The 27699-nt window shown below is 38.3% G+C and overlaps 3 protein-coding genes across 7 annotated transcripts in view; 2 read left to right on the top strand and 1 right to left on the bottom strand.

The window, feature by feature from the left end:
* The window catches only part of dsc2l (desmocollin 2 like), a 1349056-nt gene that overhangs the window by 822528 nt on the left and 498829 nt on the right, over positions 1-27699 (top strand). Inside the window, exon 13 of one of the 2 annotated variants that reach the window (XR_015517750.1) lies at positions 65-946. The gene's annotated coding sequence lies outside the window, so the exon portion shown is untranslated. Of the gene's footprint in view, positions 1-64; positions 947-27699 lie in introns of those variants that run through there. The other variant, XR_015517751.1, reaches the window with a different exon arrangement.
* rnf125 (ring finger protein 125, E3 ubiquitin protein ligase) lies at positions 930-17375 on the bottom strand. The gene is made up of 9 exons (XM_087298012.1): positions 17281-17375; positions 11531-11699; positions 10635-10731; positions 10519-10556; positions 5601-6071; positions 5462-5512; positions 3518-3626; positions 1425-1532; positions 930-1332 (listed from the first exon to the last, which is right to left on the bottom strand). The coding sequence occupies exons 2-9, from the start codon at positions 11620-11622 to the stop codon at positions 1267-1269; spliced, it is 1032 nt and encodes a 343-aa protein (XP_087154138.1). The 5' UTR covers positions 11623-11699; positions 17281-17375; the 3' UTR covers positions 930-1266.
* trappc8 (trafficking protein particle complex subunit 8) overlaps positions 17816-27699 on the top strand; it is a 187491-nt gene continuing 177607 nt past the window's right edge. For all 4 annotated transcript variants that reach the window (XM_087297930.1, XM_087297929.1, XM_087297928.1 and 1 more), the window contains exon 1: positions 17816-18082. In XM_087297930.1, the coding sequence (XP_087154056.1) occupies positions 17926-18082 (157 nt within the window). In that variant the 5' untranslated portion in view covers positions 17816-17925. The remainder of the gene's footprint in view (positions 18083-27699) is intronic.

Raw genomic sequence — 27699 nt, 5'->3', positions numbered from 1 at the left:
AACCATTATAGTATATATATATATATATATATATATATATATATATATATATATATATATATAGACCTTTTTCATGGCTGCTGCATGGAGGGCGCCATAGCGACGAGCGTCTTAAGGTAGAATGCTAAAAACTTCCGTTTACAGCGTGTACAACTGATAATTTGCGCTCCGAAAATAGGTTTTAATAACGTTTTTAATGGATAACAGAGTGTTTTTGTGACACACAACTTAGAAATGTGTCTGTTAAAGCCGTTATAATCTGTCACATGTGGTTCAAGCGCGTCAGAAATACGAGAAAAACGTTCTCCTAGTTCACGTGTCTGCCGTCAGAAATACAGTGTGTGTGTGCGTTCCCGGCCTGTCAGCTGTTAGCTCAGCGGCTCTTTAACACACACACACACACACACGCACAGAGAGAGAGAGAGAGAGAGAGAGAGAGAGAGAGCAAACCAGAGTACTGGCATGAAACTTAACAGGTATGAAACTCGTGCAATTTACAAAAATGACCAATAAAAGTCTGTTATTGATCCTCTGCTGGCTGATTTGCTGTTAATTCTAATCGCGAGCCGTTTGTGTTTTATTTTGTGTGTTGTATTCACCACGGTTTGTGTTTTTCTGTCATTTCAAAATGACACTAGCCTATATTTTCACTTTGTCACAGTTATTAAATCAGTGTGTCAGTGGCACAGTACAGGCTACGTGTGTGTGTCAAACATTTTGGTGAACTACATTTGTTTGGGCTGGTTATATATTTGAAAGAAAGAGAAACTGTTGATTTTAGCGATGACAAGGCTTCATTTAAACTGTAGAAGATGCCGTCTGACAACGAGGGGAAAATGCCTCACAGCAGCTGTTTTCCATCCTATTAGATCGCATTTCTTTAAATGATCAGTCCAGGAGATGGTGCTGATGGACAACAGTTTTAGTTCAAAGAGGATAAAAGCAGGTAAAATAGATTAAAACTATCGTTTCAAAGCTGTCCAAATGTGATTTTACACGCATCAGCTGCAGACCAGAAGTTCTTCGCATTCTCCTTGCTCATACACGCAAAGCATAATGGGTAATTTTGCGATCCAAGAAAAAGGTATATATATATTATTGTAATAGCCTATTTCCATGTGGGACGCCATTATATAATCGATAATATACCTCATCATCATATCTTCAATCTTTCACCGCCATCTCTTTAGTTTATTAATATCCTGGTGATTCATGAATGTCATCGTTTTTGCTGTCCAGACCATGTCTGAGAACTGAAAATGCGGTTTAATGTTGTTGATAAGACGCCATAAGCGCGAGCTGCAGATTCACCTCATCGGACTGCTGGAGGGGCTGCGGATTGGAAATCACAGTTAGGCACTGACATTTGAGAAATTATCAGAATTATAGAGAAGTTATTTTATTTATGATGGTGACAGGCTTACAGTTATATCCTCCAGGTAGAAGCAGTGGCGATGGTTGAGGTGGCCGATGAAGTTGCGGCTGTAGTATTGTGGATCTCCGTGAGGTGTCGCTACACACACTGGACACACCTAGAGGACGACACACACACACACACACAAACAGGATTTTCACTGCTTAGGCCCTGAAGGGACAGTTTAAAAAATGAAATGGAAATATACTCACTGTTTACACACTCTCAAGTGGTTTTTAAATCTTTGAGTTTGAACACAAAGGAAGATATTTGAAAGAAAGCTGAAAAGGTGTGAACATTGACATCAGTTGGAAAACAAAAAACTAAATATGGTTACCAGTTTCCATCTCTCTTCAAAGTATCTTCATTCCTTTTCTTTTTGGCGTAGTCCCTTTATTAATCTGGGTTCTCCACAGCAGAATGAACCGCCAACTTATCCAGCACATGTTTTAGGCAGCGGATGCCCTTTCCGCTGCTACCCGGGGTTTCAGCGTCAACGCTTAACTGAAGGCGTGTCTGAATTTGGGGCTAAAGCGATCGTCATAGCAGCATCAGCCAATGAAATTCAGTCAGCAATAGGCCACTGTCTAGCGGGTGTATATGCATACAGCGATCTGATTGGCTGATGCTTCCGTCGGCGCTTGAAAAGTTGAGCTAGTCCCAACTTCTGCAGCGAGCAACGCCTCTGAAGCAGCGCCGACAGATACACTATGCAGTTCGGCAACGCTTGACGTCACCCATTCAAGGTGAATGGGAAGCATTGACGCTGACGCAAATTTTACAGTCTATGGCGTAAACATCCACACACTCATACACTACAGACAATTTAGCCTAGCCAATTCACCTATACCACATGTCTTTGGACTGTGGGGGAATCCGGAGCACCCGGAGGAAACCCACGCGAAGGCAGGGAGAACATGCAAACTCCACTCAGAAACGCCAACTGACCTAGCCGAGCCTCAAACCAGCGACCTTCTTGCTGCGAGGCAACAGCCCTACCTAATGCGCCACTGCGTCGCCCTCAAATCTTAATTTTAGTTTAAAAGTAAGAAACTCTTTTAGTAGGAAAGACATTTTAATAAAGTAGGAAACAGGACTGGAACAAGTGAATGGTGGGAATTTACTCAATTATCCTTTTAAAACTGAAATATTTTCAGTCTTACTATATTATCTGTTTTTATAAATTAAAAAAAAGAAACATGACTCATTAATATAAAGATTTGTAGGTTGATTCCTAATTATATCTACTAACATGCTGAATATCACAACCACCATTAATTAACACTGAAGGTTTACACTGAACAGTGTAAAGAAAGTTAACTTATCAGCATATTTCCCTAGTGGACGGAATACATTAGGAATTGCAAAAATATTTTTTGTAATACAAGTTTTCTAAAATGTTGCCTTTATTGCAGATGTGCAAATAAGGCACTATCTTATTAAATATGTGCTAATTTGCATACATTTAAGCAGGTGAAATTTAGATGACGTCGTTCAAAATTCTCATTGCATATTATGTCAAATGTTTTTAGAGGAGATTTTGAGTTTCTCTTTTATCACTCAACTCAGTAAATAGTGCAAATTAAACGTTTACCTTTTTTTTTTTTAGAATATTTTGTTTCATGCAAATTTTGTCCAAATTTTTTTGTTTCATGCAAATCTCTCCAAATACCTTCAAAATATACTGCATGAATAGAATTGTGCACTTTGGTGTATTTAAGTTCTGCTGAAGTGGAGAATTGTGGCTCAGTGCAGGAAATAAATCTCACTTTGAAAAAAAAAAATCTGCATTTTAAAATATGTATTTAACAAATTGATTAACACTTGATAAAAGAAACATCTATAACCACCCCTTTTTTGGTGTTTTCTTTTCTTTAGACTGAAAAAAAATATGTTTAAAAAAATCCCTAAATCTTAAAACTTACAGGTGTATGAAAACTTTTTTTGCCTTCATTGTCTTGTCATAACATCACCGCTAAAACTCACTTCAGCTTTAGATTTAGCTGAAATTAACTATATAGCTTTTAGAACTGAATGTGTTGTGAGTTTACAGAAATTCATCAAATTGGATATTATGAATAGTCTGTATGAATTCTGACTCACCACACGTCTGCTGTCGCTGGCATGGTGGATATTGCAGTGATTTAGTAGTTGAAGTTCATCAAATCCATTATTCTGACAGTATGGGCACACAAATGTCCTCAAAGAAACACTAGCGAGGAGAAATGAGAAAAATAAGTGAACCTAAAAGATTGTATTCTCCTACAAATCTACTAAAAGGTAAGGTTCCAAAATAAAACTGATAAACAATTAATTAAATTATTAATAAACCAATTAAAATGCATGAAATGCAAACTGGGTGGTGCAAAACTTCAAAATGATGTCGAGCTGAAACAAGCAAACAACAATTGCGTCGCGCCTTGCACCGCATTGCACCCGGTGTATGATAGGGCCCAAAAAGGCCTCACCTCAAAATAAATAAATAACAATAATAATAAAAAATTAATAATAATTCTGAATATTACAAAAACAAACAAAAAAATCTTTTTTAAAGTCGCAATGAAATCAAAACGTTTTCTTCCTGTTTTTATTTGCTTGTTATGTTATTTAATGTATTTATATAGCACATTATCGTGTATATGTGTAACCCCGCCGGTCCTACGCCACCCAATCCGCTCCGAACTGGTATCGAACTGGCGACCTACCACATGGGAGTCGGTTGCCCTACCAAGGAGGCTAAAAACCATGGCCTCTTGCGTCTGTCGCCATAGATATATACATTAGATGTCGCCTGGCCTATTGTTGTCTATTGGACGGAATGCGTCGATAGCGCCGCCATCTTGGTACAGGGTAGCGCTCCTTTGAAATGAATGTGGGACCAATGTACAGTGGAGGACTGTGGCCATCCAAAGCCAGAGATATACACATATACACATATATCTATGATCGGGAGTTTTCCTGATTGTTAGTATGTATTTTTTTTCTAATTACAAAAAATATAATTTTACGTCACTTTTCTACATTGATGGATCAGTGATCGCACGGGCATTCCTGACAAAAAGCTTGTGTTTGTGTGTACAGAAATGTACTATCCAACCTACCTGTTAAATTTGATCTAATCATGTCCTGAAACACAGCTCCTCTCCTGCTTTCACTTCTCATACTGACGGAGGGAGCGATTCGTTTGTGAAGGAATCCCCCGAACGACTCTTTTACTAATGTTAGCCGACAATAATACAAGTTTCTGGCACCGCAGCATCTCGTTGTCATATTTATTTTGCATTGTTTGCTGATTTTATTTTAAAAAACTAGCATAAGCCGAGTGTTTAGTGCGAGTTGGAGCTGCTTTGTCTTATGGTGAATGCAGTAAGTGACTGTTATCATCAATAACGTTACCTGATTAGCACAAAAGTTCACAACATACAAAAACAGAAAAAAAACTTAATATTACCTATGAAATGTTCTGCCTTTGTCCTTTGTTTTCTTTGTTTGCTCGTTACTACACCTGTAGACAGCGCTAAAGTCCCGCATCTTCACGTAATAACACTGTCTTGACTAGTGCGGTTGAATGACATTTGTCCTGGGAGCACTGTACCAATGTGGCGGCGCTATTGACGCATGCTCATGGTCCCTATGCGATATCTAGTGTATATATCTATGGTCTGTCGCTAGAACACCTTTAGAGGTCAGAGGAGTGAGGTTTACCTGCAGAGCACTTACTAGCTGGCCTCCGTTACATATGACCATACACCCAAAGCACTTCACAGTCATGAGGGGGGGGGGGGGGGGTAAAATTATATAATCTTTAATTAAATATCAAAACCTTCGCTCCCTCCTCGAAACAACTTTTCTTTACTTCTGATCACATGGAATGTCTTTAAGGCGAGGCTCTCAGTGAGTGTCTCTGATTTATTCATCTATTTTTCAATCTTCTTTCATTTTGTTAGCAACACAACACCCTTCTTTCAACAATCCAATTGGTTCCCAAAGAACTAAATCATGCATCACCCTACTTGACCTTTACATAAGCAGTCTAAAAGTCCTCACCTTAAAGGTTCCTGCATTAGCCCCATTAAAGCGATCTCTGTTTGCCATGGCCTGTGAACAAACAAAATAAGAGTCATGCACAGCAGAATGCATACCTCTTAACTCTTAACTCTTACACTGATCTTTTGATGGGACTCACCAGTCATCAAGCTGCTCCTCTAAGGAATTCCTGTGCTGGAACAGGGCAATGTTCTGCAGCAGTGGAGCTGGAGCAGGTCTTGGGGTGTTCTGGAAAAGTCCACCGGGGGCAGCAGCAGCGGTCACAGGCTGCGGTGCGGGGTTGAACAGCCGTGGAGCTAAAGCTGGTGCAGGAGCAGGAGCAGGTGTCGGGGCAGTTTGGAAAGGAGCATTTTGGGCAGCAGTAACACTTGTAGGATGTGGTGCAGGGTTTAGCAGCTGTGTAGATGGAGCAGTTAATGGAGCCACTTGAATAAAAGCACTTGTGCTTGCATTACGTCTTGAAAATCGGTTGCGTGATCTAGGAAAAGGTTGCGGGCGGCGATAGAGAAAGGGAGGGCCTTGATTTTGTGGAGCAGCCTGATTGGGTGGATTCACTTGATTGACAGTGTCTGTTTGTTGTGCCTGTGAATTTCGAAGCTGGGTGATGAGACTGTTGGTTTAAAAAAAGTAAGCTGGTCATTTTATATATATATATATATATATATATATATATATATATATATATATATATATATATATATATATATATACATGTGTATATACAGTTAAAGGCAACATGGTTATGTCTCTTGTGAAATCGAAGGATTTGAATAATATGTTCTTTTAAACCAAATGCTGTTTCATAGAGAAAAAAAAGATTTTCTTTATCCATGACATTTTAAACATTGTAGTTTTAAAAGGCTGACAAATTCTAAAGACTAAAATATTTTGTCTTTGCCATGATAATAACAGTATAAAAGGTTTTAGTTATTTTGCAAGGTGCAAGTATTCAGCTTAAAGTGCATTTTTACATTTTAAGGCCTAATTAGGTTGATTAGACTAAGTTAGGTTAAATAGGCAAATTGGACAACAATGGTTTGTTCTGTAGCCAATTGAAAAGAAATAATTTCTTAAGGGAGCTAATATATATATATATATATATATATATATATATATATATATATATATATATATATATATATATATATATATATATATATACATATATACACACACACACACACACACACACACAGTGCAGAAAGTATTTGTAGCGCAACACACAATACCCCATAATGACAATATTTTTGAAGCAGGTTTTTATTCAGAATATCTCTGTAAATTGCTGCATCATTCATCTTTCCCTCTATCCTGACTAGTCTTCCTGTTCCTGCACCACCACTATGCTTCACTGTAGGCATGGTATTAGTGTGGTGATGAGCGGTGGCTGGTCTTTTCCAAACGTAACGCCTGGCATTCAGTCCAAAGAGTTCAATTTTAGTCTCATCAGACCAAACAATTTAGTTTCTTATGGTCTGAAAGTCCTTCAGATGCCTTTTGGCAAATTCCAGGCGGGGAGTGGCTTCCGTCTGGCCAGTCTACTATACAGGCCTGATTGGTGGATTGCTGCACAGATGGTTGCAGCCTGGGCTCATTGTGGAAACGTAGTCCCGCGGGCGTTTCTGGAGACCGCGGAATATGTCCCAGCGGGTGCGTACGGCTGCAGTTTTTGTTTTCTCGAATCCGAGAGGGGCCGCTGTTGTGCGCTTTTCGCTTCTCAGACGTCTCTCGTGAGTGCGGGTCACGCCCGCGATGTTCTCGCGTGAACCCACCGGAGGCCGCTGTCCGACTGACCGGATGATTGACTGCGCGACCAGCCAATCGGCCGACCTGCCCTCCTCCTTCCCCGAACCCAACCAATTTTACCGATCGACCCGCCCGCCCGCTTCCCTAAACCCGAGCAACAGTTTACAAAAAGCCGTCCAAAAAAATAAAAGCCCCGATTTTTTTTTCTAACTTACCGCGTTTTCGGATTTTACCGCGTTCTCACCCTGTCACGAAACTCGTTCACTTAATTTTTGGGATTCTGTTTTTGTCTTACCTGATTGCTGGAACTGCTCTTCCCAGGACTCGAAACCGATCGCCATGGTCAACTCCTCTCTGCATCTCGAGCCTGCCGACGTACACGGTGAGCTGAGTGGACAAACGGGTTGCAGCAGAGAAGCCCTCCACAAGGAGGTAAGGCAATCGCGAAAGGGAACAGCATCACACCGCTCCGCAGCGTTCGCTTGAAAAAAATTAACACGGCCGTACGTACCCCCCGGGACGTATTCCGCTGTCTCCAGAAACATCCGCGGGACTACGTTTTCAGAATGAGCTTGGGTTGGATGGTTGTGCTTCTGTAAGGTTCTCTTTATGCAGAAGAACGCTGGAGCTCAGACAGAGTGACCATCGGGTTATTGATCACCTCCCTGACTAAGGCCCTTCTCCCCTGATCACTCAGCTTAGATGGCCGGCCAGCTCTAGGAAGAGCCATGGTGGTTCCAAACATCTTCTGCTTATGGATGATGGAGGCCACTGTGCTCATCTGAACTTTCAGAGCAGCAGAAATGTTTCTGTAACCTTCCCCAGCCTTGTGCATCGAGACAATCCTGTCTCAGAGGTCTAAAGACAATTCTTTTGTCTTCATGCTTGGTTTGTGCTTTGACATGCACTGTCAACCCTGGGACCTTATATAGACAGATATATGCCTTTTCAAATCATGTCCAATCAACTCAGTTTACCAGGTGAACTCCAATTAAACAAATATATAAAAGACCATAAAAAAACAAAAAAAATTTCACCCACAAAGAGATGCAAGGATATTGGACAGCAATCTGCATTCATCAATAAAATTTGACTGTAATAATATCTTGAATATAATCATCTGGCTGATTGTTTGAAAACAGGCTATTATGATGTCTGATATAGGCCACTGCCAAACAAAATAGGACGGGACCAAACTTCCAGCCTGATCTCACGAGAAAACGTAAGTATTTTACGTTTTGGCAGTTTAGTGGCTAATTCGTACAAATTTGTACGAGTTCAGCCATACGAAATTGTACGATTTTAAAAAGGAGGCGTGGCACCCAACCCCACCCCTAAACCAAACCGTCATTGGGGGATGAGCAAATTGTACTAAATTGTACGAATTACATTGTACGAATTCATACAAATTAGCCACTAAATCAAACAGTTGCGAATTGCTGTGAGATTGTGTTGAACATTTATGTAAGAATGTCTGTTGGGCTAAAAAAGATTTTGAGCTGATTAAAAACTAATGTTTTTTTTTTAAAATTACAACGAGTCAGCCTGGGCAAGGCAGTGGCGCAGTAGGTAGTGCTGTCGCCCCACAGCAAGAAGGTCGCTGGGTCGCTGGTTCAAACCTCAGCTCAGTTGGCATTTCTGTGTGGAGTTTGCATGTTTTCCCTGCCTTCACGTGAGTTTCCTCCGGGTGCTCCAGTTTCCCCCACAGTCCAAAGACATGCGGTACAGGTGAATTGGATAGGCTAAATATGAGTGTGTGTGTGGATGTTTCCCAGAGATGGGTTGCGGCTAGAAGGGCATCCGCTGCGTAAAAACTTGCTGGATAAGTTGGCGGTTTATTTCGCTGTGGCGACCCCGGATTAATAAAGGGACTAAGCTGAATTAATAAAGGGACTAAGCCGACAAGAAAATGATCGAATGAATGAATGAACATAACAGCCTTTTGTAGAATGCATTATTTTAGTTTTCCTATTTGTTCAAGTCTGCTATGTGAATAACAAACATAATCATAGGGCAATTCGTAACTTTTTGAGTTAGTATCTATGAATATGTACGATCTGATTTGTACAATTTAGTACGACTTGCTCATCCCCTGATGACGGTTGGTTCAGCGGCGGAACTGGGTGCTACACCTCCTTTTTAAAATTGTACATTTTTGTACAACTGAACTAAATTTGTACAATTAGACCAAAATTCAATGTCTAGCCAGCATCTAAGAACAACGTTATTTTGATGTCCAATAATGACGTCAAATTACGTTGATATTTGGTTGATTTTAGGTTGTGTTGGAAAGTGACCCAAATCCAACGTAGAGCCAACATCTTAAACCAACGTCATATTGATGTCAAATACTGACATTTATTCATCAGGAATGGCAACCAAAATCCAACATCTGATAGACGTCATAGTGGTAACATCCAAACAACGTCAAGCTGTAACATCATTAGACATTGATATTTGGTCGGTTTTAGGTTGGACATTGGCCTGAGGTCGAGTTCTGACGTCAACATGATTTTCATTTCCAAACAAAATGCAACTTCTCCACGAAACTGGGGACAACGTCATTCTAACGCCATGTTGCCGTCTTGTGCCTGCTGGATGTTAAAGGCCATTTCGGTCATCATACAGTAAACAATCGTCATCTTCTCATCAGTGACATGCATCTAAACAGTCTCTGCGTCAATGTGTGTAAAGATTTTGGTCACTTAACTGATCAAACGTACAACAGTTTCGTTTTGGAATAACAGTTGCTGAAACAGTCAACTTGTTCTTGAGTATTCGCAGAGCAGCTCTGACCATTACAAAATGGTGGACTGCTTAAATATGGTGGCTCATATACTCTCAGAAATAAAGGTACATGAGCTGTCACTGGGGCAGTACCTTTTCAAAAGGTACAAATTTGTACCTGGGTTCATAATGGTACCGCAAAGGTACTTTTAAGGTACATTTGGGTACTAATATGCACCTTTGAGGTACCACTGTGAATTATTTGGGTACAAATATATATCTTTTGACAAGTTACTGCCCCAGTTACAGCTCCTGTGCCTTTATTTCTGAGAGTGTAGAAACATACACTCTAAAAAAATGCTGGGGTTGTAGTAACTCAACGTAGGGTCAATCATGAACCAACCCAACCATTGGGATAAAAACGTCATTTAATTTTTATTTTAAAAAGTTAACCAATGGTTGAGATTCTCAATATTTGACCCAATGTTGGATTAAAACATCCAATGAATGAAGTTCAGTATTTAAAAAATAAACACATACATCAACTAGGTACAATACAATTCTGACATTTGCTTGAGACTTACTTCTGTATGTTTCTGCCATTTCTCGTGCTACTAAAACGCTGAAATAAAATGTAAAATATTAATAATCTTGCAATATTTATTGATGAAAAGACTGATATTTCTTCTGTATTTATTACCCCTCGAGTAGTTGCAGAATTGGGGATGTGTCTGCTTCTGCAGTGTGGACAGTGAGACCTATATTGAAAAGACCGAGTCAGGCATCGCTGGCAGATTCTGGAAAGTACAGAGAAACAATGAATGCATGTGAAAGAATAAATAATAAGCTTTCATAACACCAAGACGTTCATGTGGTAACAAGAGTGGTTATCTTGGTCTACTCAACATGTGATGGAATTTCCCTTAAGAAATTGCTTTCGCTTTTAGTTGCCCGTAAGTGTTTCGATTGTTTATCAGAAATTATATTAAAATATGAACGAGGAAATACAGGAGCAACACTTTAATATAGAGAACACATTGCTAGATGATGTATTTAATAACATGAACAATGCTTGTACAACATTTATTAGTTGAACGTTTACTAATGCATTAATAAAGTCCAATGTTGTGCTTGTTAATATTGTTAATGCATTGTGAGTTAATGTGCAATGAACAACTGTATTTACATATAATTATGTTAACAAATATGAGCAGAAATAATGTAATTAATGTATTGTTAGTAAATATATTAACCGATATTAACTAAGAATCCCATATAGCAAAGTGTTACTGATATTGCAAATACATATGAGAACACAAGCATTGAATTAACAGCAATTTCCAACACACACAAACAGCTTAATTCACTGTATCCATTTGATAAGCATTCACTTGTCAATACTAGTTATTCAGTTTTTAAATAATTAAAACCAACTTTCAGCATAATCATACATTATATTTTGTATTTCTGCATGTGTTATGTTAAAGTATCTGACTTTGCTTATTACATCTCTTAAAACCTACATGTTTGATGTACACGTTTAAATCAACTCAGCAATTCACCATTTATGTCAAATATATGTGAAGGCACACTTACATTTTTCCACAGCAAGGTTGTGAAGGTGGTAAAGGATTACATATTTTTTCCATGCACACGAGACAGTCTTCTTCTGAAGTGGTCATGTCCATATTGTCTGCTGTCTAATGTGTCTACTAGTCTGTACTGATCTTCTCTTTCAGTTTAATACAGTGCAACTTCCTTGTAGCTGCATAGAGGGAGTGGATCAAGTTCCTGTTTACTTTCTCCTTGTGATCATAAATATAGAACCGGCCGAACCTGAAAGCCACTCATTTTCTAAACAAATCCTGAGGGATGTGATACTGTGACAGAAAGGATTTGTGTGTGCGTGTTATACTATAGTCTTTTAAGGTAGTGTTTCTCAACCGTGTTCCTGAGGACCACCAGCTCTGCACATTTTCCCTGTCTTCTTAACCAACCACACCTGATTCAGATTATCAGCTCTTTAGCAGAGACTGAAAGAACTGTAATGGGTGTGACAGACAAAGGAGACATACAAAACATGCAGTGCTGGTGATCCTCCAGAAACGTGGTTGAGAAACACTGTTTTAAGGCATTTCAAAATCTTTTTTTAATTACATGTTTGCTATGAATAAAGGACAGTTTTATTTAATGTGAATATATGTAGGTGAGTTTTGTATTTAATACACTTACATTAGACGGAATATGTTATGATGTATAATAGAGTTGATATGGGAACAGTTCCAGTGGTGATTCTTATTCACAATGCTGTGGGTCAGAGTAACATTTACTTTTGCCTGTCAGGCAGTCAGTATTTAAAGAGTTCAGATGCAAAAACCTCTAAATGACGTGGGGAATTTTCTTAAAAATATATAATTTTTATCAGGCTCCAGTGTGTAGGTTTAAAAATTTCACTTTCATGGCAAATAATAAGTTATTTCAGCCTGATCTCATGAGAAAACGTAAGTATTTTACATTTTGCCAGTTTAGTGGCTAATTCATACAAATTCGTACGAGTTCAGTCGTACGAAATTGTAAGATTTTAAAAAGGAGATGTGGCACCTAACCCCACCCCTAAACCCAACCGTCATTAGGGGATAAGCAAGTCGTACTAAATTTTACGAATTAGATTGTACGAATTCAAACGAATTAGCCACTAAATCAAAAAGTTACGAATTGCCGTGAGGAGGCAAAAAACAAAGGAGGCTGGACTTTTTTGGAAATATTCCAGAATATGTTTTACACAACAGATGCCCTTCCAGCCGCAACCCAGTGCTGGGATATATGTGAAAAGCAGCTGTGAATTTTCAATTTAACGTGTACAATATGTTCTTAAAAAATAAATGTAGGCTTCTGTGTAAATATCATTTCAGTCAGCCAGCCCCAGGACTTTCGGTGAACTGTCATCCCATACAAAATCACCACGTTTAAGATCTGATTTCTTTAAAAAACAGCAAGCTTTACTGCCTAGCTGATGATATACCAAACAAAAAGTACTGCATTTAATTATATTTTTCCGTGCCATGTCTTTAAAAAATGGAAATTAATTTGACCCCAATGGAGGGCGAAGCAGTGGCAAAGTAGGTAGTGCTGTCGCCTCACAGCAAGAAGGTTGCTGGGTCGAGCCTCGGCTCAGTTGGCGTTTCTGTGTGGAGTTTGCATGTTCTCCTTGCATTCCCGTGAGTTTCCTCCGGGTGCTCCGGTTTCCCCCACAGTCCAAAGACATGCGGGACAGGTAAATTGGGTAGGCTAAATTGTCCATAGTGTATAAGTGTGTGCGTGAATGTGTGTGTGGATGTTTCCCAGAGATGGATTGCGGCTGGAAGGGCATCCGCTGCGTAAAAATGTGCTGGATAATTTGTCGGTTCATTCTGATGTGGTGACCCCAGATTAATAAAGGGACTAAGCCGACAAGAAAATGAATGAATGAATTATACAGAGTTTTGATTCTTCAGCAAACGGTTGTAACAACTGAACTTGCAGTTTAAAAAATGCTGTAATATTTTCTTCACTGGCAAACATGGTGGCTCAGTGGTTAGCACTGTCGCCTCATTGGTGGAAAGAATACTGAAAAATCATACTCAAGTAAAAGTACCATTACTTGCCTAAAAATGTAGTGTAAGTAGAGTAAAAGTATCTGTTGCAAATGTTACTCTAAGTATTAGTAAAAAGTAGCCCTTTCAAAAGTACTCAAGAGTAGTGAGTAGTGAGTATTCCCCTGTGAAAAGCTGATGCGTTTATATGTAATTTGTACGTGTGTGTGTAAACGTAACATTCTGTAGTGCATTTAGTTATTGCCCAGCAGGCACAAAAGGTCATAAGACGTTAATATTAGGTTAGATTTAGGTTTTGATGTCAGGTGACCAAAATTCAATGTCTAGCCAGCATCTAAGAACAACGTTATTTTGATGTCCAATAATGACGTCAAATTACGTTGATATTTGGTTGATTTTAGGTTGTGTTGGAAAGTGACCCAAATCCAACGTAGAGCCAACATCTTAAACCAACGTCATATTGATGTCAAATACTGACATTTATTCATCAGGAATGGCAACCAAAATCCAACATCTGATAGGCGTCATAGTGGTAACATCCACACAACGTCAAGCTGTAACATCATTAGACATTGATATTTGGTTGGTTTTAGGTTGGACATTGGCCTGAGGTCGAGTTCTGACGTCAACATGATTTTCATTTCCAAACAAAACGCAACGTCTCCACGAAACTGGGGTACAACGTCATTCTAACGCCATGTTGACATCTTGTGCCTGCTGGATGTTAAAGGCCATTTCGGTCATCATACAGTAAACAATCGTCATCTTCTCATCAGTGACATGCATCTAAACAGTCTCTGCGTCAATGTGTGTAAAGATTTTGGTCATCTTCTTGGACACTTTTAATGCTTCCAAACTGTTTGCTGCAATTATAAATCGCCCCTGTCTTGAGGTAGTTCATTATGATGCGATTTACATTTACATTTACATTTAGTCATTTAGCAGACGCTTTTACCCTATAGGCTACCTATATAAATGACAATTTCCGAGAAAAACTACTCACTTACAGTAATTTAAGTATTTGTAATTAGTTACTTTACACCACTGGTCGCCTCACTGTAAGAAGATAGCTGGTTCTGGCTGGGTCAGTTGGCTCTTCTGTGTGGAGTTTGCATGTTCTCCCTGTGTTTGCGTGGGTTTCCTCCGGGTGCTCGGTTTTCCCTCACATTATTAAGACATGCGCTATAGGTGAATTGAATAAACTAAATTGGCCTTAGTGCATGTGTGTGATTCAAGCGGCAACATCCCGCTCTCCCTCGTGAAGCCAATACGGAAGTAACTAAAACTGCAATTCATCGACTCGCCTTGGGGGGCTGGCTCCAGGAAGTGCAGGTCATTTCTGACTGCAATGGGAAATTGGCCTTTTTTACAGCTGATAAAAACATGTTTAAAGCCTGGTACATTTGATGGTTTTAGTGCATATAGCTAGCGTTACCCTTCATGACAACTCTGAGGGGGGTGAATTTTTTTATAACTTATTCGTTTGGTTTATATTAATGATTTTTTATTTTGCATAATTAAGGGAGTGGTCACTTGAGTGACAGCCGTGATTGACAGTTTGTCAGCTGCAGCTAGCCCGCGTGGTCGCGTCACGTCTGCTAATTCCGTCTAATGAATATGGCTTCTGCAGTGTTTGTGCTTTAGTTGTACATGGTTTTATGCAGTCTGTTCAATTTGTTGGTTTTATTTCTTACATTTATTAAATAATATGGCTTGTTGTGCAGTTAATTGTACTAACAGACCGTCCAAGACGGGTCTCCATTTTTTCCGGTGAGTGATATTCTAGTACAATGTTAAACATAAATGCATGCAATGATGTCTTAAATAATTAATTATTTAGAACTTTATTTTAAAATTTACTGGATTAAATCCTTCATATTGTGAGTAATGTTAGCTGCAGGCTTAAACCAGAAGATATCTGAAACGATAACGGTAATATGCGCCTGCTTTTCAAAAATAAAGTTGGCTTAATGATTACTAATATTGTACAAACGTGATATTATATTGTACAAACGTGATATTATATTGTAGGAACGTGAAAAGTATATTGTACAAACGTGATATTATATTGTACAAACGTGAAAAGTATATTGTACAAACGTGATATTATATTGTAAGAACGTGAAAAGTATATTGTACAAACGTAAAATTATATTGTACAAACGTGATATTATATTGTACAAACGTGATATTATATTGTAAGAACGTGAAAAGTATATTGTACAAACGTGATATTATATTGTACAAACGTGATATTATATTGTAAGAACGTGAAAAGTATATTGTACAAACGTAAAATTATATTGTACAAACGTGATATTATATTGTACAAACGTGATATTATATTGTAAGAACGTGAAAAGTATATTGTACAAACGTGATATTATATTGTATGAACGTGAAAAGTATATTGTACAAACGTGATAAAGCTCTTTTTTTACCTGGGTGGCAGCTCTACGCTTCCGTAGAAGATGAACAAACAATCCTACCAAAAACTTGCAAAATCAGCCGGATAAGAACTCTGCATCTCGACCTGTAGCCGCAGGAAAGGGTGTTCAGCTGCTGGACGCACCATGAGTGAGAGACTGCGCTAAAGCCAGTGGATTTAATAATGTTCCTCCACAAACACACGTAGCCTAATCTTGGTGCGTAAAGGGTTTTTAAAATATAAATAAATATTAATTAAATCATATAATCATAATGTAGACAGAGTATACAGACTAATGGTGGCATTATTCTTTTAATATTCAGCTTCACCGCCGCCTTAATGCCAGATTGTGAAGAGAAGTGGAGAAACAACTTGCACAGCCTTTATCTTAATTTCGTTATTGCCAAAATACCCGTCATCATTTAGAGTTTATTTTAATTTGATTTGTTAAGCAAGATTACTTTTCATTGGTGTGTTGGATAATTTAAAGGCTAAGTGCATGTACCTAGACCAGAGCGCTGAGATGTTACGATGTTACAGCTGTAGGACTTATTTTATTTCTTTGTTCCAACTTTCAAGTGGCCTATAGTCTACGCTTGTTACGAATAAATGATGTTAAAACATATAAATGACTCATTCTTTAAAAAAATGCATTAGAGCTGTGTGCATGAGCACATTTTAATGTAGGCTGTGAACGGGTTTGGGCTGTATAAAGCTGTCAGTCAAAATGTACCTGTCGGACTCGGGACCTATCGGGTATAACTGCTGTTCCGCGGGAGCCGGCCAGATTTCTTACGGTGTGGGAGTGAATTTCTGAATAAATCGCGGGAGAGATGTGTGTGTGTGTGTGTGTGTATTAATATTAACTAATACTTTTGTTCCAATATAAATGTTATACTCACAATACTTTAGATAATGTTAACAAGCTCAAATTAAATGGATTACTAAATGTTGAACTATTATTAATAAATACATTATTGTGTTAGTAAATAAACCCAAGTCACATTTTACTAGCATTACTTATCACATTTCAACCAGTAAACAATATCAACTGCCAACATTGAACATACAACTGTTAATTGTTGATATAAAAAAATATTTAATTTAAGAATTTTATATAAAGAATACTTTTTGATGTTAACAATTAAATAGTTGATATCAACAATTCAGTTATTTCAAACGAAAGAAATATAATGAATGCTGAATGTTGAAATCAATAAAGCATATCCTAAGAATAAGTCAAAACGGCTTGCCACAGAGAGCCATAATAATATCAACAACATTTATTATTTTAAGTTTTGTTGTGTAGTTTCAGGTTAATTTACCTCGATAGTACGCTGAGATGTTCAAATGATTTAAATGTCGCGGGTGGTGGGATGGTCTCTATGGTTTCAGCAAACAGTCATCTTAACTCCGCCTAAGATCCGCCTCTGCCCATTTTCGAGTATCCGGGAATGACGCACTTCCAAGATGGCGACGGCTGACCACGCCTACAGTAAGCTTCATTTGCGCTCTTCAGAAACCTATGGGTGACGTCACGGACACTACGTCCATATTTTTTACAGTCTATGGTGTGATTGTGTGCACTGGGTTGCCGCTGTAGCATCCACTGTGTAAAACAAAGGCTGGATAAGTTGGCAGTTCATTCCGCTGTGGTGATCCTTAAAAGACTAAAGGGACAAGGCCGAAGGAGGATGAATTTTCTTAACTATCCCAACTGTGTTTCTAAAAACCGAAAGTAGGTTGTAGGTTCACGGACACCAGAACTTTTATTCTGGAAGACGCGGAGCTTTTATGTCATCGCGGAAGTAAAATCACCTGACCGCCGCTAAGCTTCTTGGGCAAAATCGATCAGCAGGCAGCAGTAGATTTCAACATGTCTGCCGTCGGCTGTCAGTAAAGAGGGTGTTTTGTTTTCAACTTAACAGCAGATCATTGAGCTCGGAGAAGACCAGACGAGGCTCGCGCTCATGGCTCAGTGCGTGCAGTCCGTGCAGGAGTTCATCCAGGACTCGTTCGTGCCGATGGTGGCCGTCCTGTGCAGTGAGGATGCCGAGAGAGTGACCCGCAAAAACAACCTGAGTTTCCCCGAGCTGCTGCGGCCTTTCTGCCGCCTGACGTCCGAGGGTAAGAGGCCAGCTGATCACAATAACACACGGACGCGCTTGTCAGACAGTTCCCTAACGCACACATCAATACACAGAGGATGCGTCTCAAATGCTTGTTAACATTAACTGTCTACCTAAACAACAGTGCAGCTGCCGCTAAAGCGTCCAAATCCGAACAATGCAGGATATATGGTAGTTTTTGAGATATCCTCACTACAAAATGTTGTCTAGAAAGGCAGCTTACTAGGATTTAGTACACTGTGAATGTCTGTCTAAGTAGACACCTCAGTGGGCTTTGAGACACACGCCCAAAAATGCTGTTTATGTAGACGGCTCGTTGGATTTTTGTTAGTTACACACCCAAAATGCTGTCTTAATAGACATGTCAACAAAATGCTGCCTACTAGGTAGGTGGTTCACTTGAAGTGTAGGGCGTGAGCATTGTTCAGCAAAACCCCTTCTCTGTGTACTCACAGATCCTCTTATTTAAAGTTTAAAAACAGTTCACTCTGTTTATTTACTAACCCTCAGGACATTTGAGTTCTTTATTTATTTATTTCTTTCTTGAACATGAAACAGGAGTTTTAGCTGACACTGTGGTCATCGGTGATTTATAAAATGGAAGGTGGTCTCTGGCAGCTTTTTGAGAAACACAAATTAATTCACAGACTCAGCAAATGGTCCTAAAATCCCTACTGAAAAACAAAACAAAACAAAAAAAACAGCTTAAACCAGCCTAAGCTGGTTTTAGCTGGTTGACCAGGCTGGTTTTAGATGAGGTTTTGGCCACTTCCAGGCTGGTTTCTAGCCATTTCCAGCCTGGTCTTAGCTGGTCAGGTTGAAAAATGACCAGGAAAACCAGCTTGACCAGCCTGGTTTAAGCTGGACATAGCTGGTTTTGTCTGGGCTCCCAGCCTGGCTAGGCTGGTCAAGCTGGTTTTAGCTGGTCATCTCCCAGCCTGACCTGCTAAGACCAGGCTGGAGAAATGGCTGGAAAACAGCCTTGAATTGGCCAAAACCCCTCTAAAACCAGCCTGGTTGACCAGCTAAAACTAGCCAACCAGCCTAGGTTGGTTTAAGCTGTTATTTTTCAGTAGGCTCATTGTAAATGTATTATCCTCCCTCCCTGTTAAATTTGATCTAATCCTTGTCCTGAAACACACGCCCTCATCCCGCTTTCACTTCTCATTCTACCAGAGAGAGCGATTCGTTTGTGAATGAATCCCGGTGATGAATGGCTCGTTCACTGAGTCGACAATATAACAGGTTTTTAGCACTGCAGCAACTTGTCATATTTCATTTACATTATTTGCTGATTTTATTCAACAAAACTAGCATAAGCTTAGTATTTAGTGCGAGTTAGTGCTACTTTACCTTATGGTCAGTGTAGTAAGAGACTCTATTATCATCAATATCATTACTTGTTTAGCACAAAAGTACAAAAACGTAAAAACAAAATCTTACCTATGAAGTGTTCTGCCTTTGTGCTTTGTTTTCTTTGTTTGCGCGGTACTACACCCGTACGCAGTGCTAAAGTCCAGCATCTTCACGTTGGCTTTAGTCTTGACTAGTGTAGTTGAATGACATTTGTCCTGGGAGCACTGTACAAATGTGGCCGCGCTATAGACGCACACTCAGGGTTCGTATGCGATATCTAGTGTATATATCTATGCATCCAAAAGTGTCCTTCGTTTCCCAGGTAAAGAAGGACACAACCGATGAATCCTTTGTGGCCCCAAGATTCATTGCGCGGCTAGTAACGGCAGCACGTTTTTAAAAGAAAATGCCGGATTAAATGTATGAATTACCTTTTATTTACTTGAATATGTTAATACATGAACAAAAACATACTGTATGTCTCACTAAAATTATTTTAAAGGCCTTTTAAATTTGTATGTGTATAAAGATGGCTCAAAGGAAGTATATTTCCAGCTTTTGTGAACCTTGTTTTGCCTTCAGATCGCTCAAAATAAGTTTTAAAATCACTTTTAGAAAAAAAAAGTCTTTACAAATGTTATTACCGCTTATTAACGACAGCTATAACGGTTGCTAGATGACAAGATTCGTCTTTTGCAGGCTAGATCGTTTCATTTCAACATGCTTGGTTCAGTTTGTGTGGACTTCGAAGGACACACGTCATCCTTCTGAGGATGGAGCCTCTGAAATGACACACAGCTCCTGTCTTCATGTTTCAGTTAAAATTAGTCACATATTAAGCAAAAATGCAAATTTCAAAGCTCTTAAATGGACCTTTAAATTTCTGCTGTAAAAAAGTGAGTCTAAGTGAGTAATTTAACTGCAAATTTTAATTTATTGGTAAACTATATTCTTCAGATAAAAATACAGACCGTTTTTTTTGTTTGTTATTTTATTTATTTATTTTTATTAAATATTTTCAAATATTACAAACAACAAAGACAATCAGAAAAACAAACCATATCCAAGCGCTGCAAATCAAATAAACATTCACAAATGTAAGTTTAAAATAGAGAAATAATAATAAATAAAAAATAAATTAAATAAGTTAAACAAAACAGAAGAAGCCAGAACTCTTTTAAAATAAAAAATTCAGAGTTTATTTAGAAAGGATTGTACAGGTTTCCAAAGTCTCCTGAATTTGTTCTGTTTGTGGTTGAGGTCCTAAGTTCATTTTCCCAAAGGAAGAAAGGCTGACAACTGAGTAATCCACATGGAAATAGTTGGAGTTTGAGAAGTAGACCATTTTAATAATATACATTTCTTAGCCAGAAATGTAAGAGTTGTTAACAGAGGTTCGAGCTCTGAGTCAAAAAGGTCTTCTGGAATGTCATTCAACAAAAAAAGTGAGGGGGAGAAAATAAAACGTTTTCCAATTTTCTCTTGAATTGCAGAATAAACCCCTCTCCAAAATGGTTGGATGTAAACAGGACCAGAATACATGAAAAATGTGCCCTTAATCATTTTGCACTTAAAACGAAGACCGTTTTTTAAACGTTCATTTCTTGAACATAAATACAAACACACTAGACAAGAGTGTCATCTAGGGTTGTAACAATATACCGGTATGACGGTCTACCACGATTTGAACGTGCACGATTATCATACCATGAACAATTGCATATCAACGGTTTTGACCCTTAAAGACCGAGACAGCCGCCCGCGGCTAAAAATAAGTATTGCTTTTAAATGTTTAATAACTTTTGATCCGCTGATCCGATTCATACAATTCAAAGATTGGCATAAAGAAGAGAATCTCAGCTTTCCAGTGCTGTATCACATAACATCCACGGCTCCGGAATCAGTGCGGTTACGTCATCAAAATTTGACCACGCTGATTTGACAAAGAAACGCTCGTCACTGTGTCTCTGGACAAACCAGACATGATACATTGATGCATTGTCCCTCCTCCATGCCCAGATTGGTTCAAACTCGCTATATCACAACCAATATGCATAGGTTTCGCTTTTGTTTGTGGACCAAACAATGAGCTTTTTGAACAACACGGAATGAGAGATAGGCATACATTTATGCGTGGCTAAATAAAACGCAAAAAAAAAAAAGTTTTGCATGAAATGATTCTCATACTAAGTACTTTTGCATGCACAGCAGCACAGAAACATGACAAAACAGTGACACAGCAAAGACGAACTGCTGCTCTTGCTGTTTTCAAAAGACGCAAATGAAGGTGCAGCTGTTTGTCTGCATTGCAGACAACCAAATACAAATCCATATCCACAGACAACCATATCCATGCTGGCACATAAAACCTAAGGATGTTCCATATTGAATCTAGTTTTGTTATGGAACTATTTATAGTATAGTAAATATTTATATCTATTTTTTTACTGAGGATTTGCACCATGTTTATTTGGACTTTATTTGGACTTTGACACATTATTTATTATTTTCGTATTTTTTTATTTGTTCATTGTAAGTGGTGTTGTTTAGAGTAACTAAAAATATATTATTTGGAAAAAGTCAAATTTGCTTCACTGTTCTGTTATTTTGTAACATTTGTAACATACCGTATACCGCGAAACCGTCAAACCGTGGTATTGTTTTAGACGATTATCATACCGTAAAAAATTCATACCGTTACAACCCTAGTGTCATCTATGTCGTCTAGTGTGCATGTGTCAACGTCTTTTGTTCATGCCTTTGTTCATGTGCATACTTTCAAATGCAGTGCATTCAACTGTGTGCAATCTGTGCATACTGGGGATGCAATGAATAATATACAGCTCGTCAATAGGGCCATCTTAGATGTGCATACTGGCAGCTGGTGCATTTGTGCGTCCATGTGAGCAAATTTATCAGTGCTACTCTACAAGCATGTCATCTTTCCATCTCAAATGGGTGTTGTGCATTTTAGGTAAAACCTGGAGAATGTAAAAAAAGGCCAACGTTAACTCATGAATGCTGAATAACTTTTTCTTGTGCAAGCAAAATTGTCCTACGGATGCGGTTGTACTCTTGAGAGATAGTATTTGGTAGTTTGGTCATTTATATTAGTAATTTGGCAGCTGTTAAACGTTGACTGGGAATTGGTTTGAATTTCCATTTAGTTAAAAAAGTTAGTGTTTCATTTAGGACAACTCTTATATACTCGACACACAGTTGAGTGTATAAGTGTATAGTGTGTAATTTGTGACGCAACTTTTCTATGCTAGCAAGAGGTGCTATGTTGGTAATGTCTAGCATGCATACAGCTGTGGATAGTTGCATCAATATGGCAGAATTTTTGTGACACTCTACAACAATAATTAATATTTTTACATTACTGTGATGGTTGGGTTTAGGGTTGGGGTAGTAGTAGACATTAAAGGTGCAGTAGGTGATCTTCCGCAATGCTAACAGCTTAGCATAAATCTCTGAATCGCCTCCCCTGCCGTCTAGAGCCACACCTCCTTAAACACGAGCACAGCAAAAGAACCCTCTCTCATGTGTTAAAAGCGACTAGTGCTCGTCCGGCGGCGTGCAAGCCAAACTGACATGCTATTTCAGAGCAAATATTTAGAGTTGCATGGTAAACAATATAGGGAGAGACTAGGCAGAATAGCGGTATTTACTTGTGTTTTGTTGTTAAACTAATTAAAATCTACATTATCGATGCTGTAAAAGGTCCCTTATGAAACTGAAAATAGTCTTATCAATCGTTCATCGGAAGATTTTAGTAGCTGAACAACACTTCTGTGAAGATATAAGCCATTTGTAACAACAACATTTAACGTTACATCAGCTTTGCGTGAAGCTAAAACAGTTTTAAAACAAAACATCACCTGTCTAAGAGAAATCCTTCAGCCATTGTGTCATCCTTTCTCCAGCGTGCAGAGGTAACTTCAATATTGATTCAGGTTTTTAAAAAGTTTTGATTCAGCAGGTTTTTACAGATCGCGGGCGCGTGCTCTCTCTTGTTAACGTGCGGCGGTCAGCGGAGCTGCGTACAAATGGCGGCGCAGTTGTTCAATTCTGCATTTGCTGACAGACAGATTGGGCTACTTATCCGAATTATAAGACACGTCGGTCCGACTCTTTTTAATTGGATGAACATTTTTTAGTTTTATGCCTTACGCAAAATATAAAAATACATATAAACACATTTAGATCATTTACTGTAATCATTACTATTAGAATGTGAAGAGACTTTCAACCAGCACAACAAAAAATGCTTCTGAAGACAATCACCTACTGCACCTTTAATAAAATATAATTTAATGGGTAATTTAATAAATGGTATGAATAAGACTCGGTATAATTACTGTTTTTACATTACTGTGATAGTTCGGTTGGCTTGCGCGCCGATTTCCTCTGCTCGTGCACAAAACTTCTTGCACACCCCCTCAAATATACACTGCTCAAGCGCAGATCTTCTTGTGCGCCCTCAATTAAACACTGCTCAAGTGTTTAATCCAAGGAAGAAAAACAAGAGTAAAACGGTAATCCATGAAGGCCGATTTATACTTCTGCAACGAGCGTACGCGTATGCTTCGGCGCAGACTACGCGTGGACGCATATCTCTCGCTGTGGCCGTCGGCATCGCTGATGCACACCTCTCAAAAAAATGCAACTACACGTCACAACGATGTGTAGCGCAAGCTCTGTGATTGGTTGGCTTGGTGGCGCTAACGAGTGTGGGCAGGACCAAGAGCCACGCGAGCCTGATGGAGCTAGTGTTTACAACTCTGGAGTCCCGTGAAGGAGCTCCAGATGGAAAGTTTTGTTTTGTGTTTACCTCATGGTTAAAGTTGTTGAACGTCCGCTGTTTCCTGTCTCAAAATGACAGAGTTTGAGCCACTTGTATATTGAGGAAGCGTTCAGAAAAAAACAAAACACCAGCGAAGAAATTCGACACATAGGAACATAAACACCACACTGCCAACTAGCTATTCGGAAGTGTTATTACAGAGCAACAGAAACAGCGCGCATAAGTATAAATGCACAGCTACGCTTTGCATGCACCGTGGTTCACGCCAATCACTTGACGCAGAAGTATAAACCAGGCTTGAGACTCAAAGCTTGTTTAAGACTCACACCACCAGCCTCGTTTCACTCCCACAGCTTTTGGCCCTGCCCACATTCGTCACCACTACCAAGCCAATCAATCACAGATCTTGCGTTACACGTTGCCAAAACGTGTTGTTGCATTTTTTTTTAGAGGTATGCATCAGGGTTTGCGTCAGGTTATGACAAAGGGTTTGTGATTGTGTAAAGGTTGCACCGGACTTGATTTGCGCATTTGACGTAGAAATATAAATAATGGAAAAAATAAAACAAACTTTTTGCATAACGTTGCCCGAGGCTCTAGCTATTCATTTGCTTTCTTTTCGGTAGAACAGTGACTGTAATTGGGAACCACTTCTCTAAAACTTTGTTCTTCCTTTATATGTTTTGGAATACACTTCTTTGGTGATCTTTAATAGTGTGAGAGACCCCTCTGGCTCAATCCATACACCAGTCCAGATCTTTGTTCAGATGATAGAAAGGGTTACAACCCGGATTCATCTGAATGTGATCTCTCCGTTTGTGAAATCTGATCTGATTTCCACTCAGCTGATTGTTGTGTGAGCAGAGGCTCAGACAGACACAACACGGATCAGATGCCTCTGTTGTTGAGGGTAACATTACCAGAGGCCTGTCCTGTTAATCGCCTGCCTATATCTAGTAAAGTATATTGGATAATCCTCAAGAGGCTGGCAATCTGATCAACTGGCTCAACTTTTGAAGAGTTGTTTACTGTGACACTAGTTAATGACAGCATTGTGGCCATGAAATCTCAATGCAATGGTAATATGAGATGCTTTTGAGTGCATTTGAATGCTCACTGAGGCTGCTTTTATTTGCACAAATATAAGATTAAGAATTAGTGACATGTTATTAATGCTGGAAAGTTGTTGCTTTCTAATTCAATTAATTTATGTATCATTTCTTTGTGTCATCATGCCAAATCTGAATTTTCAGCATTATTACAAAGTCACATGATCCTTCAGAAATCCTTCTAATGTGATTATTTGCAGCACAAGAAACATTTGTGTTATTATCAGAGCTTTTCTGGAAACAATGGTTTTCCAGGAATCCTCTGCCTCACATGATTGTTTAAAAAACATGCTGATTTTGCAGCATTTTTAGCATTATGTTTTCGTGGCAACTATGCTTTAAAACATTGCAATATGTTAGCTGTCACTTGATGGATTTATTTAATCAGAGTTGGTGGAAATAATAATACAAAATGGAATACGCCGTAAAAAGTGAAAACTTAAACAAATTACTTCCACTTGTTACAATTAAATGAATTAAGTTTGACAAACTTAATTCATGGCAGTTTTGAGTAATAAATTAAGTTAGTTCCTCTGGGTCTAACAAGTTTTTAATAATTTATTTAAGAGAACAAGAATAAAACAGTACGTACAGTACAAATAATTTCCTTCCCACATTAATACAATAATAATAATAATACTTTTATTGCTGTACAAATAATTTCCCTTCTATGTTAATATAATAATAATAATAATACTTTTGTGGCAAGTACAAGTATTGTTCACTATTTATAGTGAACAATACTTATACTTGCCATGAATAAATGACTAAAACTTATTATCTTAACTTATCTTAAAGAATTAACTTAATTTATTACTGAAAACTGTCATAAATTAAGTTTGTCAAACTTAATTTATTTAAGTAAAAAGTCTGAGTAATTTAAGTTTTGACTTTTTACAGTATAGGTAAAAAACATTTACTTTTTTAAAAAGTGAAATCAATGGGTTTAATGTAACAAGAATAATACAAAATAATGCTAATATTATTAGCGGGTTACCAGCAGATCTAATCTCACTCAGTAAGCATACATACATGCATATTTGTGTGTCGATGTCCCACTCTTCTTGAACGTACTTTAAAGTAATTTCAGACATGTAAGTTACCTGGAAAGTACTTAAAGGGTCACGAAACACCAAAAAATTTTTTTAGCTGTTGACGGTCGTATACGTGTCCCACAGTGCTAAAAAACACTATTAGGAAACATATATTTAAAAAAAAGTGAAAATTGTTTGCTTTTGCGTTATTTCGTGCAAATTCGTTCATCCGGTTTGAAACTAATTTTTCAAGCTGTGTCACGACTATGAGATCTTGGCGTGTATTCCAGCGTGTACGTCTGTACCTGGGACTACCCAGTGACATCTCTGAGTGTGCTGCTTTCATTTTATTTATTTATTTATTTATTTATTTATTTATTTATTTATTTATTTATTTATTTATTTATCAGGATCCCCATTAGCCACTACCAAGGTAGTGGCTATTCTTCCTGGGGTCCATCGAACATAACACAAAATTACATTAATACACAACAACAAAGACTAATAAAACATTAAAATACAAAATTCATACATAACATCCAAATCAACAATCCACTTAATATTGTTCCATTAAATATTTTTTAAATGATTTTTTAAACCTCCTTTTACTTGTTACAAAGCATGTAATAATTACATGTAGTAATTTCATTCATGAGTAAGGCTTGGTTCAAACCAATCAGCGCACTCTATTGTTAACTTCCTTAATATGCATGATAGCTTCGAAGACTGTTTTTACCTGTTCCAGTGTTCAGACAGCAGGGAGACGCCACGTTGTGTTGCCAAAACAAGCAAGAGAACAATAATTGTTTGGCGATAAGGGTCGTCAGTGTTGCTTTTATAATTTGCTGCAGTGAAGGTTTTGTTTTCATTTTCCCTCTATGAGAGCGCAGCTTGACTCACATGTGGATTACTGTGCATGCGAAGCGCTACAGAAATATGTGTCTAAGGAACATTGTTTACCCGAGAGCTTTTCTAATCTGGAAATGGTGACAGAAACAGAATCCTTTTAATAGACACGCTTCCAACAGCTCCTCAAATCAAATATCTCGTTTGTCACGAGAGGCATGAATGAATCTCCTGCTTTATTTCAGCAGTCGTACTCAATTGTCAGAAACAGAATAAAAAAACTGAGAAATAATAAATAAGAAAATTTTAACCCTATCTTTTACAATATCGTTTTATCCATATTTCAGAAACCACATTTAAATATTGCCAGTAATAAAGTCAACAAACTTAAAAAAAATACTCTGATATTTTTAACATTATAATAAGTGTAACTGAAATGCTTACTACATTTTCATGGCTCTAC

The sequence above is a fragment of the Danio rerio genome, chromosome 20, assembly GCF_052040795.2.
Source record: "Danio rerio strain M-AB ecotype USA chromosome 20, GRCz13ab, whole genome shotgun sequence".
Taxonomy (NCBI): domain Eukaryota; kingdom Metazoa; phylum Chordata; class Actinopteri; order Cypriniformes; family Danionidae; genus Danio; species Danio rerio.
This window is presented reverse-complemented; position numbering and strand designations above follow the sequence as displayed.

Bases quoted from the DNA above. Each gene is read 5' to 3' on its own strand.
- rnf125 (XM_087298012.1), bottom strand. From the start codon at position 11,622: ATGGACATGACCACTTCAGAAGAAGACTGTCTCGTGTGCATGGAAAAA. The intron at 10,732-11,530 runs GTAAGTGTGCCT...TGTACTTTCCAG, and splicing joins CAACCTTGCTGTGGAAAAAT to AATCTGCCAGCGATGCCTGA. The intron at 1,333-1,424 runs GTAAGCCTGTCA...TCCAATCCGCAG, and splicing joins TCTACCTGGAGGATATAACT to CCCCTCCAGCAGTCCGATGA.